Genomic DNA, 14,787 nt, shown 5'->3' with positions numbered 1-14,787 from the left:
GACAAATATAACATAACAGTTATAATGAAATAACCACAAATGTCTTTTCTGTGCTCACAGCATTATCAGTTTTATTCAACCCCCAAGTGACATTCAATCTTAGTACTTAGTACAGCATCCTTTTACAGTTATAACAGCTTTTAAACGTGAAGCATAGCTTGACACAAGTGTCTTGCAGCGATCTACGGGTATCTTCGCCCATTCTTCATGGGCAAAGGCCTCCAGTTCAGTCACATTCTTAGGCTTGCGCACTGCAACTGCTTTCTTTAAGTCCCACCAGAGGTTCTCAATCGGATTTAAGTCTGGTGACTGCGATGGCCACTCCAAAATGTTCCAGCCTTTCCTCTGCAACCATGCTCTAGTGGACTTGGAGGTATGCTTGGGATCATTGTCCTGTTGAAAGGTCCAACGTCTCCCAAGCCTCAGGTGTGTGACGGACTGCATCACGTTTCCATCCAATATCTCCTGGTACTGAAGAGAATTCATGGTACCTTGCACACGCTGAAGCTTCCCTGTACCTGCAGAAGCAAAACAGCCCCAAAGCATGATTGACCCTCCACCATGCTTCACAGTAGGCAAGGTGTTCTTTTCATCATAGGCCTTGTTCTTCCTCCTCCAAACATAGCGTTGATCCATGGGCCCAAACAGTTCTAATTTTGTTTCATCAGTCCACAGAACACTATCCCACAACTTTTGTGGTTTGTCCACATGGCTTTTGGCATACTGCAGTCGACTCTTCTTATTCTTTGGAGACAGCAAGGGGGTACGCCTGGGAGTTCTGGCACGGAGGCCTTCATTACGCAGTGTGCGTCTTATTGTCTGGGCTGAAACTTCTGTACCCACATCTGACAAATCTTTTCTCAGTTCCTCAGCAGTCACACGGGGACTTCTCTCCACTCTACGCTTCAGGTAGCGCACAGCAGTCGAAGTCAGCATCTTCTTTCTGCCACGACCATGTAGCGTTTCAACAGTGCCCTTTGCCTTGAATTTGCGAATGATGCTTCCTAAGGTGTCTCTTGGTATGTTTAACATCTTTGCAATCTTCTTATAGCCATTGCCCTTCCTGTGAAGAGAAATCACCTCTTCTCTTGTCTTCCTGGACCATTCTCTTGCCTTCACCATGTTTGTAACCACACCAGTAAATGTCTAGAAGGAGCTGAGTATCACAGTCATTTTAAAGCTGCCTAATTGGTGCTTATTATGCTTGATTGCTGCTCGGTGACATCCACAGGTGTTTTCAATACCTGATGGAAAGCACCTGTATGAACCTCTGTTCTTCAGAGTGGTAGTCTTTAAGGGGTTGAATAATTGTGGCAATGAAGAAACCACATAAGAACCATTTACTACTGTATTACATAAACAATTGATGTCATTTTAGTTGCATTTGGGTAGTTACAACGTCCTTGTAGGATTTGATTCTGAATACAATTCCAAATGTACACTATAGTCCCTAAACCCCTTTACAGCATTGGGGGTTGAATAATTTTGGACACAACTGTACATACCTCTGAACACTGGCAATGTTCCTAAAGTTTTTGCAGATACAGACTTTTACAAAATCAGTATTTGCATATGAAGTTGGGAGAGCTCTGATGACGATAGGGTGAGCTGGGTTGTTATAGGTATGCTGTGATAACTTATTGGGGTTCATTTACTAAAGCTGTAGCGTGCAAAATCAGGCTCACTTCTGCATAGAAACCAATCAGATTCCAGGTTGTATTGCCAAAACTTAACAGAACAAGCTGAGGTTAGAAGCTGATTGGTTTCTATGCATATGTGAACCTGATTTTGCTATCTTCAGCTTTAGTAACTAAACCCCATTGTGTATGGGTACAATACCAATCTATTTGAAATAAAACTCCAGCCAAAACTTTTCTACTAACAGGAAAAAACCTAATAAAGGTTCTAACCTTTCACATTCTACGATTTGTTATATTGTTAGTTTTCCTGGTGGGGAGATTTTCCCTTGATTCCTGTCTCAGAAACCAAGCGAAACATATACTTGACTTACAGTTAGTGTAATAACATCTCCTCAGTAGAGACACAGACAGCAATAAACACCTGACAATACTTTCTTTTCTCTGTCCAGGGTTTGGCTAAAGATTAAATAAGGCATTTTTTCAGATGAAGGGTTTCAAGGCACTTAAAGTATGGCTATAAAATTTTTTATTTTTTTTTTAAACTGAAAATTAGTTTAATAAAGAAAAATTAATTTTTACAAATACATAATGATTCATTCTGGGAATTAAAATAGAAATAATGACAAAATGAATAGGTAGAAATGGTATGAGGACCGTAATAGGGTAAAGTTTATGTAAATGGGCCAGACGGGTCCATGTGAGCAGCGCTCTCTCTCTGCTCCTCCAGCAATGCTGCCTTTCTTCACCAATCCTGTTGGCACAGCAGATCTGAGACTGGCGGTTTTGGCATCTGCAGACTCCTACTGTCCCTCTGCAGCAGACAGGATGGTCAAAATTGGGCAACACATGTCCATACATCCCAGAGATCGGCCTCCAGCTGGTTCCCCCCGGAGCTTCCTAGATGCGGCAGCACTTGTCCCCCAGCCACAGATGGAGAAGTCTAAGAAGTCGACAACTCTCCTTTCCTTAGGACTGGTATGAAATCCTCCTCCGGCGGCTCCTCTGCTAAGCAGAAATCCCCCACCACTATTAAGGAACATTTTAAGGGTCCTTTGTCCCCCCTTAAGACTGCTGCCCATGTGTCTCCTAAGCCTGCTATGGCGGACCCTGCAGGGGGGGAAGGGGGAGTGGGAAGAAGTGGAGGAGAGTGAACATGCTGCTTCTTGTTCCTTTAGTCAGCCCACACATGATGACACCTCTCACCCTACTTCTCCCCCAGCTGAGACTGATCTAACTCTGAAGCATGTTATGGATGCCATTCAAACATGTCAGGCTGCCTTAACTACACCGCTAGACTCGGTCAAAATGGATCTCTCTTTTTTAAAACATGACATGCAGAAGATCCATACTTGCATGAACACTGCAGAACAGAGGATCAGTAAGGTGGAATATGTAATTGACCCTTTAAATGCTACAGTTCACTCTGCTCAACAAAACCTTGCTGATCATGGGCTAAAATGGGGTGCTTCAAGACTGTCCATCATTTTAAAAGGGCACCCCATTCTAAAATGTGAAAAACTATTTTAATAGTTTCATATAACGCAGCAACAGCCACACATGTAGGAAACTCAACATTACAGGTGATTTATTCTTCCAAAGCAAATATATTTTTGCACACTGGTACTGACTAGTATTCCAGTGTTTCTCTTCTCCCTCAGTTTTTCTCCATAACTGAGCTAATGTGACCCCAGTACTGATGGAGAGGCGCAGGGGAGGGTCAAACTAGGATACTGTGCAGCCAGCTGCCATCCTCATCAATGGGTTGTCAGGATGCCAGCAGCTAGAAGGTCGTAATGGTGCACAACGAAAACCTGTGGCTTTGTATAAGTAAATGACAGGCTTGCTCCACCCGCTGGCTTGTATACAAGTTACCTCAAGGCACCCCAGGGTGCCTGGGCACCCTGGTTGAGAATGGCTGATCTAGATAGCCCTATTCAGGCAGATGAATTGGATCTAATGTTGGATTCATTTGCCAAATATAAAACAGGTTTTGCCCATTGCGTGGTACTTGGCCCATAAAGAGGTTGTACTTTCTCAACTGCTCTCCCTGTATAAACATATTTTGGAGGAGCATAAACTGCCAGAATCTATGAGGGAGCCCTTAATGTGCTAATTCCCAAACCTAATAAAGACCCTAGACACTGCGAGTCCTATCGACCCATTTTGCTAATCAATACATTTCCTAAAATTCCTTCTAAAATACTTGTAATTGCTGGCTGATCAAGTCTGATCAAACCGCCTTTAACCCTGGCTGCTCCACGTACATCAACTTGCGATGGCTGTTTACTAATCTACAAGTCCCCAATGACTGATACCCCTAGAGTGCTTATGGTTATGGACACACATAAGGCATTTGATTCCATTGAATGGCCTTATTTACTACAGGTGTTACAGAAATTTGGCTTTGGAGATACTTTTGTTACATGGATCAGGATCCTTTATACTCTACCACATGCCTCTATACGGGTCAATGGCAGTGTACTAATCCCTTTCCTATCCAGCGGGGTATGAGACAAGGGTGCCCCCTATCCCCCCCTTTTGTTTGCCCTTGCAATTGAACCCTTAGGGGAGTTACACAGAGTTTCCCCTCAGCTTACAGGACTTCAGAATGGTCAGCTGGAGGAGAGGGTATCGTTATATGGCGATGATATGTTGTTATATATCTCTGACCCGATGCATAGTATACCGGCTGCTTTAGAGCTTATTCAAAAGTTTGGGCACTATTCTGGGTTTAGAGTTAATTGGACAAAGTTCTGTATTTTCCCCATTGATAAGGAATCCCCCCTGCCGTTACCTACTGGTTGCCCACTACAGGTTTCACATAAATTTAGATATTTGGGAATCAATATTCAGCTCCCACTGGCAAAATATTACAATAATGATGTCTCCCCATATACAGCTAGGTTTATATATATATGGACACAGGCACAATTTTAGATTTTTTTAAGTTATTTACCAAAACATATTCTAGCCGTAGTTTTATAATAGATATGGGCTGAAAGTGCACACTCTCGGGTTTAATTTGAGGGTATGTACATCCAAATTGGAGGAAGGGTTTAGGAATTATAGCTCTTAAGAGTAGCCATCCCCGCTTTTTTAAGGGACCAAAAGTATTTGGACAATTGAATCAAAAGCTGTTTCATGGCCAGGTGTGGGCTACTCCTTTATTATTTCTTCATCAATTAAGCAGGTAAAGGGAGTTGATTCTAAATGTGGTATTGCCATTTGGAATCTATTGCTGTGAACCTACATCATGCGTTCAAAGGAGCTGTCCATGTAAGTGAAACAGACCATTCTAAAGCTTCAAAAATGAAACATCCATCAGAGAGATAGCAGCAATATTAGGAGTGGCCAAATCAACAGTTTGGAACATTTTGAGGAAAGAAGAACACACTGGTGAGCTCAGCAACATAAAAAGGCATGGACGTCCATGGAAGACATTAGTGGTGGATGATCACAGGATCCTCTTTATGGTAAAGTAAAACCCATTTACAACATCCAGACAAGTGAAGGACACTCTCCAGGAAGTGGGTGTATTATTGTCAAAGTCTGCAATCAAGAGAAGACATCACGAAAGCAAGTACAAGAGGGTTCACCACAAGATGCAAACCATTCATAAGCCTGAAGAATAGAAAAGCCAGATTAGACTTTGCAAAAAAACATAAAAAAAGGCAGACCAGTTCTGGAAAAGCATTCTTTGGACAATTGAATATAATCATAAATAAAATGTACATTTTTAATATTTTGTTGAGAATCCTTTACTGGCAATGACTGCCTGAAGTCTGGAACTCATGGACATTATCAAAGACTGGATTCCTCCTTTCTGATGCTTTGCTAGGCACTAACTGCAGCTGTCTTCAGTTGTTCTTTGTGAGTCTTTCTGCCTTTTAGCTTTGCCTTCAGCAAGTAAAATGCATGCTCAATTGGGTTGATATCAGGTGATTGCAGAATATTCCACTTCTTTTCCTTCAAAAGCTCCTGGGTTGTTTTTGTAATGTGTTTTGGATCATTATCCATTTGTACTGTGAAGCACCGTCCAGTCAACTGTGCTCTTTTGGCTGAAGCTGTGCTGACAGTATATCTGTAAACACTGCAGAATTCATCCGGATGCTTCTGTTTTTGGTCACATCATCAATAAACACCAATGACCCAGTGCCACTGGAAGCCATGTATGCCCATGCCATCGCACTGCCTTCACCAAGTTTTACAGATGACGTTGTGTGCTTTGGATCATGAGCTGTTCCAAGCCTTCTCCACACTTTTTTTTCTTCCCTTCATTCTGGAACAGATTAATCTTAATTGCATCCGTCCAAAGAATGCTTTTCCAGAACTGGTCTGGCTTTTTTAGATGTTTTTTGGCAAAGTCTAATCTGGCTTTTCTATTCTTCAGGCTTATGAATGGTTTGCACCTTGTGGTGAACCCTCTGTATTTGTTCTCGTGAAGTCTACTCTTGATCGTAGACTTTGACAATGATATGGCCACCTCCTGGAGAGTGTCCTTCACTTGTCTGGAAGTTGTGAATAGGTTTTTCTTTACCATAGGCTGTGGAGGATGATCATAGGATCCTCTTGTTTTATGTTGCTGAGTTCACCAGTGCGTTCTTCTTTCCTCAGTACCAAACTGTTGATTTGGCCACTCCTAATGTTGCTGCCTTATAATGGCCTGTTTCACTTGCATGGACAGCTCCTTTGAACGCATGATATCGGTTCACAGCAATAGATTCCAAATGCAAATACCACACTTAGAATCAACTCCAGACCTTTTACCTGCCTAATTGATGAAGAAATAACAAAGGAGTAGCCCACACCTGGCCATGAAACAGCTTTTGATTCAATTTTCCAATTACTTTTGGTCCCTTGAAAAATAGGGAATGGCTGCTCTTAAGAGCTGTAATTCCTAAACCCTTCCTCGAATTTGGATGTACATACCCTCAAATTAAACCTGAGAGTGTGCACGTTCAGCCCATATGCATTATATAACTATAGCTTGAATATGTTTTGGTAAATACCTGAAGAAAATCTAAAATTGTGCCTGTGTCCAAATATATATGGACCTAACTGTATCTCATCTGTTCGCACCAAATTACTCCAGTGGCTAAAGCTGCCTCTCGCACTGATGGGGCGCGTTAACCTTTTTAAAATTCCTCTGTTTTTGAATATAAATGGGGGAATTAGATAAAAGATAATTTTCAAGAAATATAGTCTCATCTCTCCTCATTTTTGTGGCATCCTGGGATTCCCAGGCTCTCCCTGGCAACCCTACAATTTTCGGTTTCTAGGGGAGGCCTAGCGCTCCCTAACCTACACCTTTATTATTTTGCTGCCAAGTTAGTATATTTCCATTGGTTGCTTTTTTCACAAATGGGAATTGCAGCCACTGTTGCTGAAGCTGCTGTTGTCTCCTCCTATGAAGTTTTGGGTAACCTCATTTATAGATGCACAATTAACACTACACAGGGGACGATAACTCTGCAGACCTCCTTGCAAATTTTAAATCATTGTTGAATATACTTAATTCAGCCACTCACATAGTTTCCCCTAATCAACCTTTGTGGTTTAATCCTCGTTTTAGACCATTTTCATACCTTACCTGATAGCTAACAATGGGCAAGACGTGGTATAAAGTATCTTCACCAATTATGCAATCGTGGTGTATTAAAAACTTTTCAACTACAGGGGGAGTTTCAGGTGCCTTTGGAGTGGCACTTTCGTTACTTACAGATCCGACATGCAGCAGAAGCCCAACTGGGGTTAAGGGATGTACAGCTATGTAATTCTAAGCTTGAACGCATACCTCTTTCTCCTACCCACACCAAGCTTGTCTCTACCTACTATTCCTTTTTGATAGATAAACCATCACCCCAAGTTGAAAAGGCTTGGAACAAATGGGTAAGAGATATACCTGACCTTACCCCCGATGACTGGAAGACAGTGTTGGCTTCGTATCCTGACACAGTTATATCTGCCAGAGATAAAGTATTACAGTCGAGGTATCTACATCGAACATATTATACCCCTAAAAGGCAATTTTTCATGCATAAACATACCAATCCTACTTGTCATAAGTGTGAAATAGAACAGGAAGACTTCCTTCATATGGTTTGGTCTTATAATAAGGTCAGACTCTTCTGGTCAGCAGTCACTGCATTCATCTCAGAAATCTTTGAGCTCCCCAATATTGTGGTCCTAAATGGTGTCTTTTGGCGGCATTTGATGATGTTGAGCTTCCCTCTAAGACTAAACTGTTCTTATGATTATTGCTTTACTATGCTAGAAATATTTTTTTTTATATTGGATACAGTCTGAACCATTACATATTGGCCTATGGCATCGCCTTATAAACCAAAATCTTCCATTTTATAAGTTTACTTATGAGGCTAGAGTGTGCCCAGCCAAATTTACCAAAATTTGGGGACCTTGGCTAGACAAGCAGGATATGAGTGACTCTTTGCTACACTTAATCTCTGATCCTGCTTTTGACACCTCTCATGGTCCTGCTTCTGTTTTTTGGGCTTACCTTTAATCCCCTTTTTTGGAAAATGAGGCCAGGGTTTTGTGAAATAAATTTGGTGGCGACCACTATAGCGATGCCCCTATGGTTCCAGGGGTACAGTGAGCAATTTAGATGATGTTGTTATGGTGTTGGATATTTGATTAGGCTTCTGGCCTCTCATGTACCCATTTCCTGTCTATCCCTTGTTGTTGGACAATATTCTGACCTTTGAGATGTCTTATCCCAGTGGTGGGCAACCTTTTTTTTCAACTGAGTCAAATCTCGCCAAAACCACGATTGAAATTTATTTTGAGAGCCACATTTTTAAAACTGAAAATACATAGGATGGTACACTGTTTTTAGTTTCAATAAGTTTTTATAGTAATTCATCCCCCATATAGTAATTCATCCCCCATATAGTAATTTATCTCCCCTATAGTAATTCATCCCCCATATTAATTCATCCCTCATATAGTAGTAGTAAGTAAGTAGCAAGTAGTAAGCCAAGTCCCCCCTGTGTCAATTCACTTACCTTTGCTCCGCGCGTTCCTCTCGCCGTGTTCCCGCGCCGTTCCGGTCTTCAGGGCGGACTGTGAGAGGAGCCTAGCTCCTCTCACGTTCGTCACGCTGCCCCGCCTACACACATCCTGACAGCCAATCACTGGCTATCAGGATGTGAGTGGCAGCGAGACTGGCCAATCATTGCATTTGAGCGTGCTGCCCTGGCTGTTTTTTTTTTGGATCACGCTGCAGAGTCCCTGCCGCCCGAGAGGAGGGAGGGGAGCGGGCGCCCGGCACACAAGAGCCGCATTAAAGCGTGTAAAGAGCCGCATGTGGCTCGCGAGCCGCGGCTTGCCGACCACTGTCTTATACCATATATATATGTGTGTGTGTGTGGTTTTCCTTTGTATGACATGTATGCTTCTCAGTTCTTTTTCAATAAAAAATAAGTTTAAAAAAAGTTTATGTAAATAATCAAAAAGGCTTAATAGACTAATCCAAAAACAAGGGTTACGGTATGGGTCAAATGTGGTTTGAACAACCATCATTTTAATGAAACAAAATATAAAACATACAAAATCAAATTTAAAAACCTATTTAAAATTACAACATTGTCATAAGATACTCTTATTGGTGGTCAAGACTTTGCTCATACCCCTACTTCATAATAGTAGGAACCAGTAACAAAGCTATCAATTATTGCCATGGATACTGTGTGACGATACCAACTGGACCACCAGTAAAAGTATTTTATTCAAGCGTTGTAATTTTTAATGGGGTAGGGCAGTGGTCGGCAAGCCGCGGCTCGCGAGCCACATGCGGCTCTTTACAAACTTAAATGCGGCTCTTCTGTGTGCCGGGCGCCCGCTACCCTCCCTCCTCTCGGGCGGCCGCCGCCCTCCCTCCTCTCGGGCGGCCGCCCTAAAAGTCAGGACTCTGCAGCTGTCAGGATGTAGGCGGGGCAGCCAGGATGTAGGCGGGGCAGCGTGACGAACTCCTCTCCTCTCACAGTCCGCCCTGAAGACCAGAACGGTGCGGGAACACGGCAAGAAGAACGCGCGGAGCAAAGGTAAGTGAATTGACACAATATGGGGAATGAATTACTATAGGGGGGATGAATTACTATAGGGGGGATGAATTACTATGGGGGATGAATTACTATATGGGGGATGAATTACTATAGGGGGGATGAATTATTATATGGGGGATGAATTACTATATGGGGGATGAATTACTATGGGGGATGAATTACTATGGGGGATGAATTACTATATGGGGGATGAATTACTATGGGGGATGAATTACTATAGGGGGGATGAATTACTATATGGGGGATGAATTACTATGGGGGATGAATTACTATATGGGGGATGACTTACTATGGGGGATGAATTACTATATGGGGGATGAATTACTATATGGGGGATGAATTACTATGGGGGATGAATTACTATGGGGGATGAATTACTATAGGGGGGATGAATTACTATGGGGGATGAATTACTATATGGGGGATGTATTTTCAGTTTTAAAAATGTGGCTCTCAAAATAAATTTCAATCGTGGTTTTGGCGAGATTTGGCTCAGTTGAAAAAAAAGGTTGCCCACCACTGGGGTAGGGAAATACTTGATTAATTTTGTATGTTTTGGTATTTTGTTTAGTAAAAGTGATGGTGTTTCAAACTGCCCTTGACCCATAAAGGAACTATTTTTTGGCTTAGTTTATTAAAGTGACACTTAACTCTGGTTTACAGAAAAAAAAAACGTTCAAATATATATTGTGTTGAAGTATCTTCAATTGCTCTTATCCTCCTCCAGAAATCCAAATTCAATTGTTTTTTCTGCTGCTTTCTAACTTCTTGCTAGACAGTGGTTACGTTCATTCTCTATGGTCTCACTGTGTATAGGAACGTAGCCACCCTCTTTCTTGTTCCTGAGATGAACCAGGGACTTTGGGCTATGGGATTTGTAGTGTGCATAGAGTAGTGCACATCACCACAGCTAACATGCACAGCTCCTTTTAACCACTTTTAAAACACAGAAGTACTGCTACAGGGCCGTACGGCTGCGCAAAATCACATATATATATACATGGTTTGCATTTTCAGGTAGGGGGCGCCAGCCACCCTACCCGCGCTGCTATTGGCGGCTGGGGATGCCAATCACTCGATGATAGGTAAAGCAGCAAATCTGCACGGCAGAGAGATACAAAGCAGCATGTCTCCCAAGTAAAACAGCACACAAAGTAAAAGACACACAGCACACAGTTAACCCTTTGATTGCCCCAGATGTTAACCCCTTCCTGCCCAGTGTCATTAGTACAGTGTCAGTGCTTTTTATTAGCACTGATCACTGTATTAGTGTCACTGGGGATGTCAGTGGCAGTTAGTCAGTTTCCAACCAGTGTCAGAATGCCCACCACAGTCCTGCTATAAGTCGCTGATCGCCACCATTACTAGTATAAAAAAAAAAAGAAAAATCCCAGTATATATACCACCATTTGTAGACGATATACCTGTTATGTAAACCAATTAATATACAATGAATGGGATTTTTCTTTTAGCAAAGACATGTAGCAGAATATGTTTTGGCCTAAATTTATGAAGAAATATTTATTTTTTTATTGGATATTTTTTATAGAAAAATGTCAAATATTGGGGGTTTTTTTTTTCAAAATTGTCCGGCTTTTTTTTGTTTATAGCGCAAAAATATAAACTGCAGAGGTGATCAAACACCACTGAAAGAAAGCTCTATGTGTGGGTAAAAAAGGACAAAAATGTCATTTATGTACAGCGTGACTGCGCAATTGTCAGTTAAAATAACTCGGCGCCGTATCGCAAAAAATGGCCTGGTCAGGAAGGGGGGTAAATCCTCTGGAGGGCACGTGGTTAAACAAATGGAATTGAGGGGAAAACAAGATGTTTAGGAGCTCAAAAAAGGACAGTACAAGAAGGTAGAACAACATAGTAGAAAACGATTTCATGAAAAAATAGATTACAGGGCCATTAGGTAGTGGTTGTGTAGAAGTTATTTTTGGAAAATAAAGATATTGTTTCGTGTCATTTTAAGTCTTTTTGCTTTTTGACCATTAGAATTAAGCTACAGGTCAGCACCTATCAATCTATTTTTGAAAGGTGAGTCAGTGGTCACTAAAAAACGATTTTCTAATGTAATTTTTAAAGTGTCTGTAAATCCTAACAAAAAACATCTCATAATTGATCCTTTTGGTCTTTTACAGTGGAAGTTCAAACAAAATCTACCTAAGGCTAAATCTACTTCCACCCCTATTGTAAGCCTATATCTAACCCTGTAAAGAAAAAATCTGTATACTTGCCTATTCTGAAGCCGCTCCAGTCTGGTCACATTATCTCTCCAGTTGCGCCTTCTGTGTAGAGGCGAGATTGCCGTTAATGATTAAAAATGCCTGGGGGGGTGATGTCACCCATAGGCTTTCTATGGGGCATCTGGTATCGGCTGTCCCTTCTCTACATTGAAGCTGCCACTTACAGCTTATCATGGAACCAGACCAGAATGACTTCAGAATAGTTAAGTATACAGATCTTTTCTTTACATGGATAGAACAGGCTTAGAATGAGGGTGGGAGTAGGTTTAGCCTTAGTTAACTTTTGACTGAACTTCCACTTTAAATACTGTATACCATTTAGTTATAGCCATCACAGCAGAGGACTGGTAAGCTGCAGTGTATTACATTTTTGTTTTTGGGTTTAGACATACTTTAGGACTTTAGAGATCTGCTTTGCATATTGCACTTGTTGTGTCTGGTGAACATCCAATCATTATCGCTGAGTTCTTCTGGTGAACATCCAATCATTATCACTGAGTTCTTCTATGTTTTTTACTTTATTTCCAGGCATGGTGTGGTGGGATCACATTGTACACAGGATTACAGGTTCCAAGTGCCGTCAGGACTCTTCAGAAGACTGAAAATGGATTGAGTGGCTCATCTAGTAGTTTAACCAGCAATGCTCAATAACATGGCCCTTTTATCCAACAGGATGAAAAGTTTGCTCTGATCAGAGTGGATTGTTAGTTTTTGTTTTTTTTTAATTTAGTGGAATTACGGTTGCTGTTTACCAAAATTAAGAGCAAACTGATTATTTGGGTTGTTAACCTGCTGCTGCTCTGAAGCTTGCAGTATTTTTGGTGCCTGACCATGTGCTGCTCAGATCCAATGTTGGCATCTGCTGCAAATGTTCTAACAAGAGACTGAGTGAATAGGAACTAGGCAGACAGAAAAGGAACAATATGCCACATTAGTAGGTTCTTTTCATAACCATGGATGCAGCCTTGAGTTTAATTTAAATTTTTCCACAACATCACCTCTGTACTTTTTAAGTTGAAGCCAGTGTTCTGTAGAGCAATTGTGGTTTTATAAAAGACTGTCTCTTTTAATTTGCTATAATGTAAATATTCCCTGACAACTTTATAATGTGTTTTTATGATACAGTGTATGCAAGTCTTTGAAGTAATATTGGGTACATAATTTGGTGCTTGTTTTACAGGAAATACTGTATAAGTGTTTATGGTGGGCCAAAAAAAGGAATTTTTTTAATGTTGGCCTTGTCACTATAATCTGAATGATTATATTATATAGCACTGCAGTCTTAAAACAGAAAGTTTTAAATATCCCATCACATTCACCACAAATCCAGAAAACAAGATATTTACTGTTCACAGGTATATTGTTCTTTAGAACATATTTGAGGTATCACTAAAGGTTACCTTAAGTCATTTTTACATCATTGTATTACGTACAATCATTGTATTTTCTCCCTAAAACCCTTGAGACACAGAATGTTTTTTTTAATTAATATTTTAGGGTTTTTTTAATAATTTATTTTATTTTTTTCTAATTTTAGAGGTTGTCTTGCAGAGGGGTGAGGGGGGGACCAGGAGTTGGGAGGATGGGACAACACAGTTGCGGTCTTCCATACTTGCAAGGTTGTCTCATAGGTATTGTGAGTTTGAAGGAGGAGTGGGGCCCTTTGACACCAAGGCTTTTAGGTCCAGAGGGGAACTGAGTATAGCTACCTCCAATTTCACCACAGGAATGTCTGCAGGCAAGGTGAGCCACCACCTAATATTGAGAATGAAGCTACTGTATAAAGTAACATAGTTGGTTAGGTAGGGCCAGGCCCTCTTTGGCTTTGGGCATCTGTAGGGTAGTGAGTTTTTTGCCCCTAAGCATTGTAATTTAAGAAAGCTTTATTCCCCATTCAATGCTATATTGCAACACATGCAGTGGAAGAAAACGGTTTGCATAAATTGTTAGCTTAAAGTCATACTAAACACACACTGCTTAATTTACATTATCCCTTCTCTTTCTGTATGTGAATGATGGCACTGTAATTATTTTATTAAAACAAACAAACATCTATGTACCTTTTTTTCCTAATCAATATATAGCCTGCCAGTCTGCAGGAAAGCAGTGGAAAGAGGAGCTTCTAGTCCTCTGCTACTGGTCACATGTTCAAAATAAGAAAAAACAGCACAAAAACATGAAAGCAAAGAGGGCGCAAACACCTGGCGCATTAACTTAAAACAATTTATTCAGAAATGTCAGATAAAGGTTATACTCACAAACCAAGTGAGCTATTGTCATGTATTTGCATAAGCACACAATGTGGACCGCTCTCCACCTTCAACTGGACACAAGATGGTATTAGCCCCTGACGTGTTTCAGGGACCCTGTCCCCTTTCTCAGAGCAAAGGCTAAAGTCCCCCAGAACTCAAACTCCTTAAATATCGTGTGGATCCCACAGCTCTCTTATTTAAGGAGTTTGAGTTCTGAAGGACATCAGTCTTTGCTCTCAGGAAGGGGACAGGGTCCACAAAATGCGTTAGAGGCTAACACCATCTTGTCTGCAGTTGGAAGTGGAGAGCAGTCCACATTGTGAGTTTATGCAATTACATGCCAATAGCTCACTTGGTTTGTGAGTATATAACCCTTGTCTCTTATTTCTCAATAAATTGTTTTAAGGTGTTTGCACCCTCTTTATTTTCGTGCAGTGTTGAATTTCCCCGGTCTGAGGAGGGCTGCACCACCATTTCTTTCCAGTCCTGGCTGTGAAAGGTCTATGGGATCACACCTAGAGTGGCAGTGCCCATTTCTGAATGCTGAGTGTCAAGTTTA

The 14,787-nt window shown here is 41.2% G+C and overlaps 1 protein-coding gene across 4 annotated transcripts in view; it reads left to right on the top strand.

Annotated features, from left to right (window-relative positions):
- The window catches only part of FSD1L (fibronectin type III and SPRY domain containing 1 like), a 129,599-nt gene extending 115,568 nt beyond the window's left edge, over window positions 1-14,031 (top strand). For all 4 annotated transcript variants that reach the window (XM_089682618.1, XM_089682616.1, XM_089682615.1 and 1 more), the window contains one exon: window positions 12,505-14,031. In XM_089682618.1, the coding sequence (XP_089538744.1) occupies window positions 12,505-12,627 (123 nt within the window). In that variant the 3' untranslated portion in view covers window positions 12,628-14,031. The remainder of the gene's footprint in view (window positions 1-12,504) is intronic.
- The last annotated feature ends 756 nt before the right edge of the window (window positions 14,032-14,787 follow it).

Source organism: Staurois parvus, unplaced genomic scaffold, assembly GCF_062004578.1.
Source record: "Staurois parvus isolate SC_StPar_1 unplaced genomic scaffold, SC_StPar_1.0 ptg000292l, whole genome shotgun sequence".
NCBI lineage: Eukaryota > Metazoa > Chordata > Amphibia > Anura > Ranidae > Staurois > Staurois parvus.
Note: the sequence above shows the minus strand (reverse complement) of the source record. Positions and strands in the feature narration are given on the sequence as shown.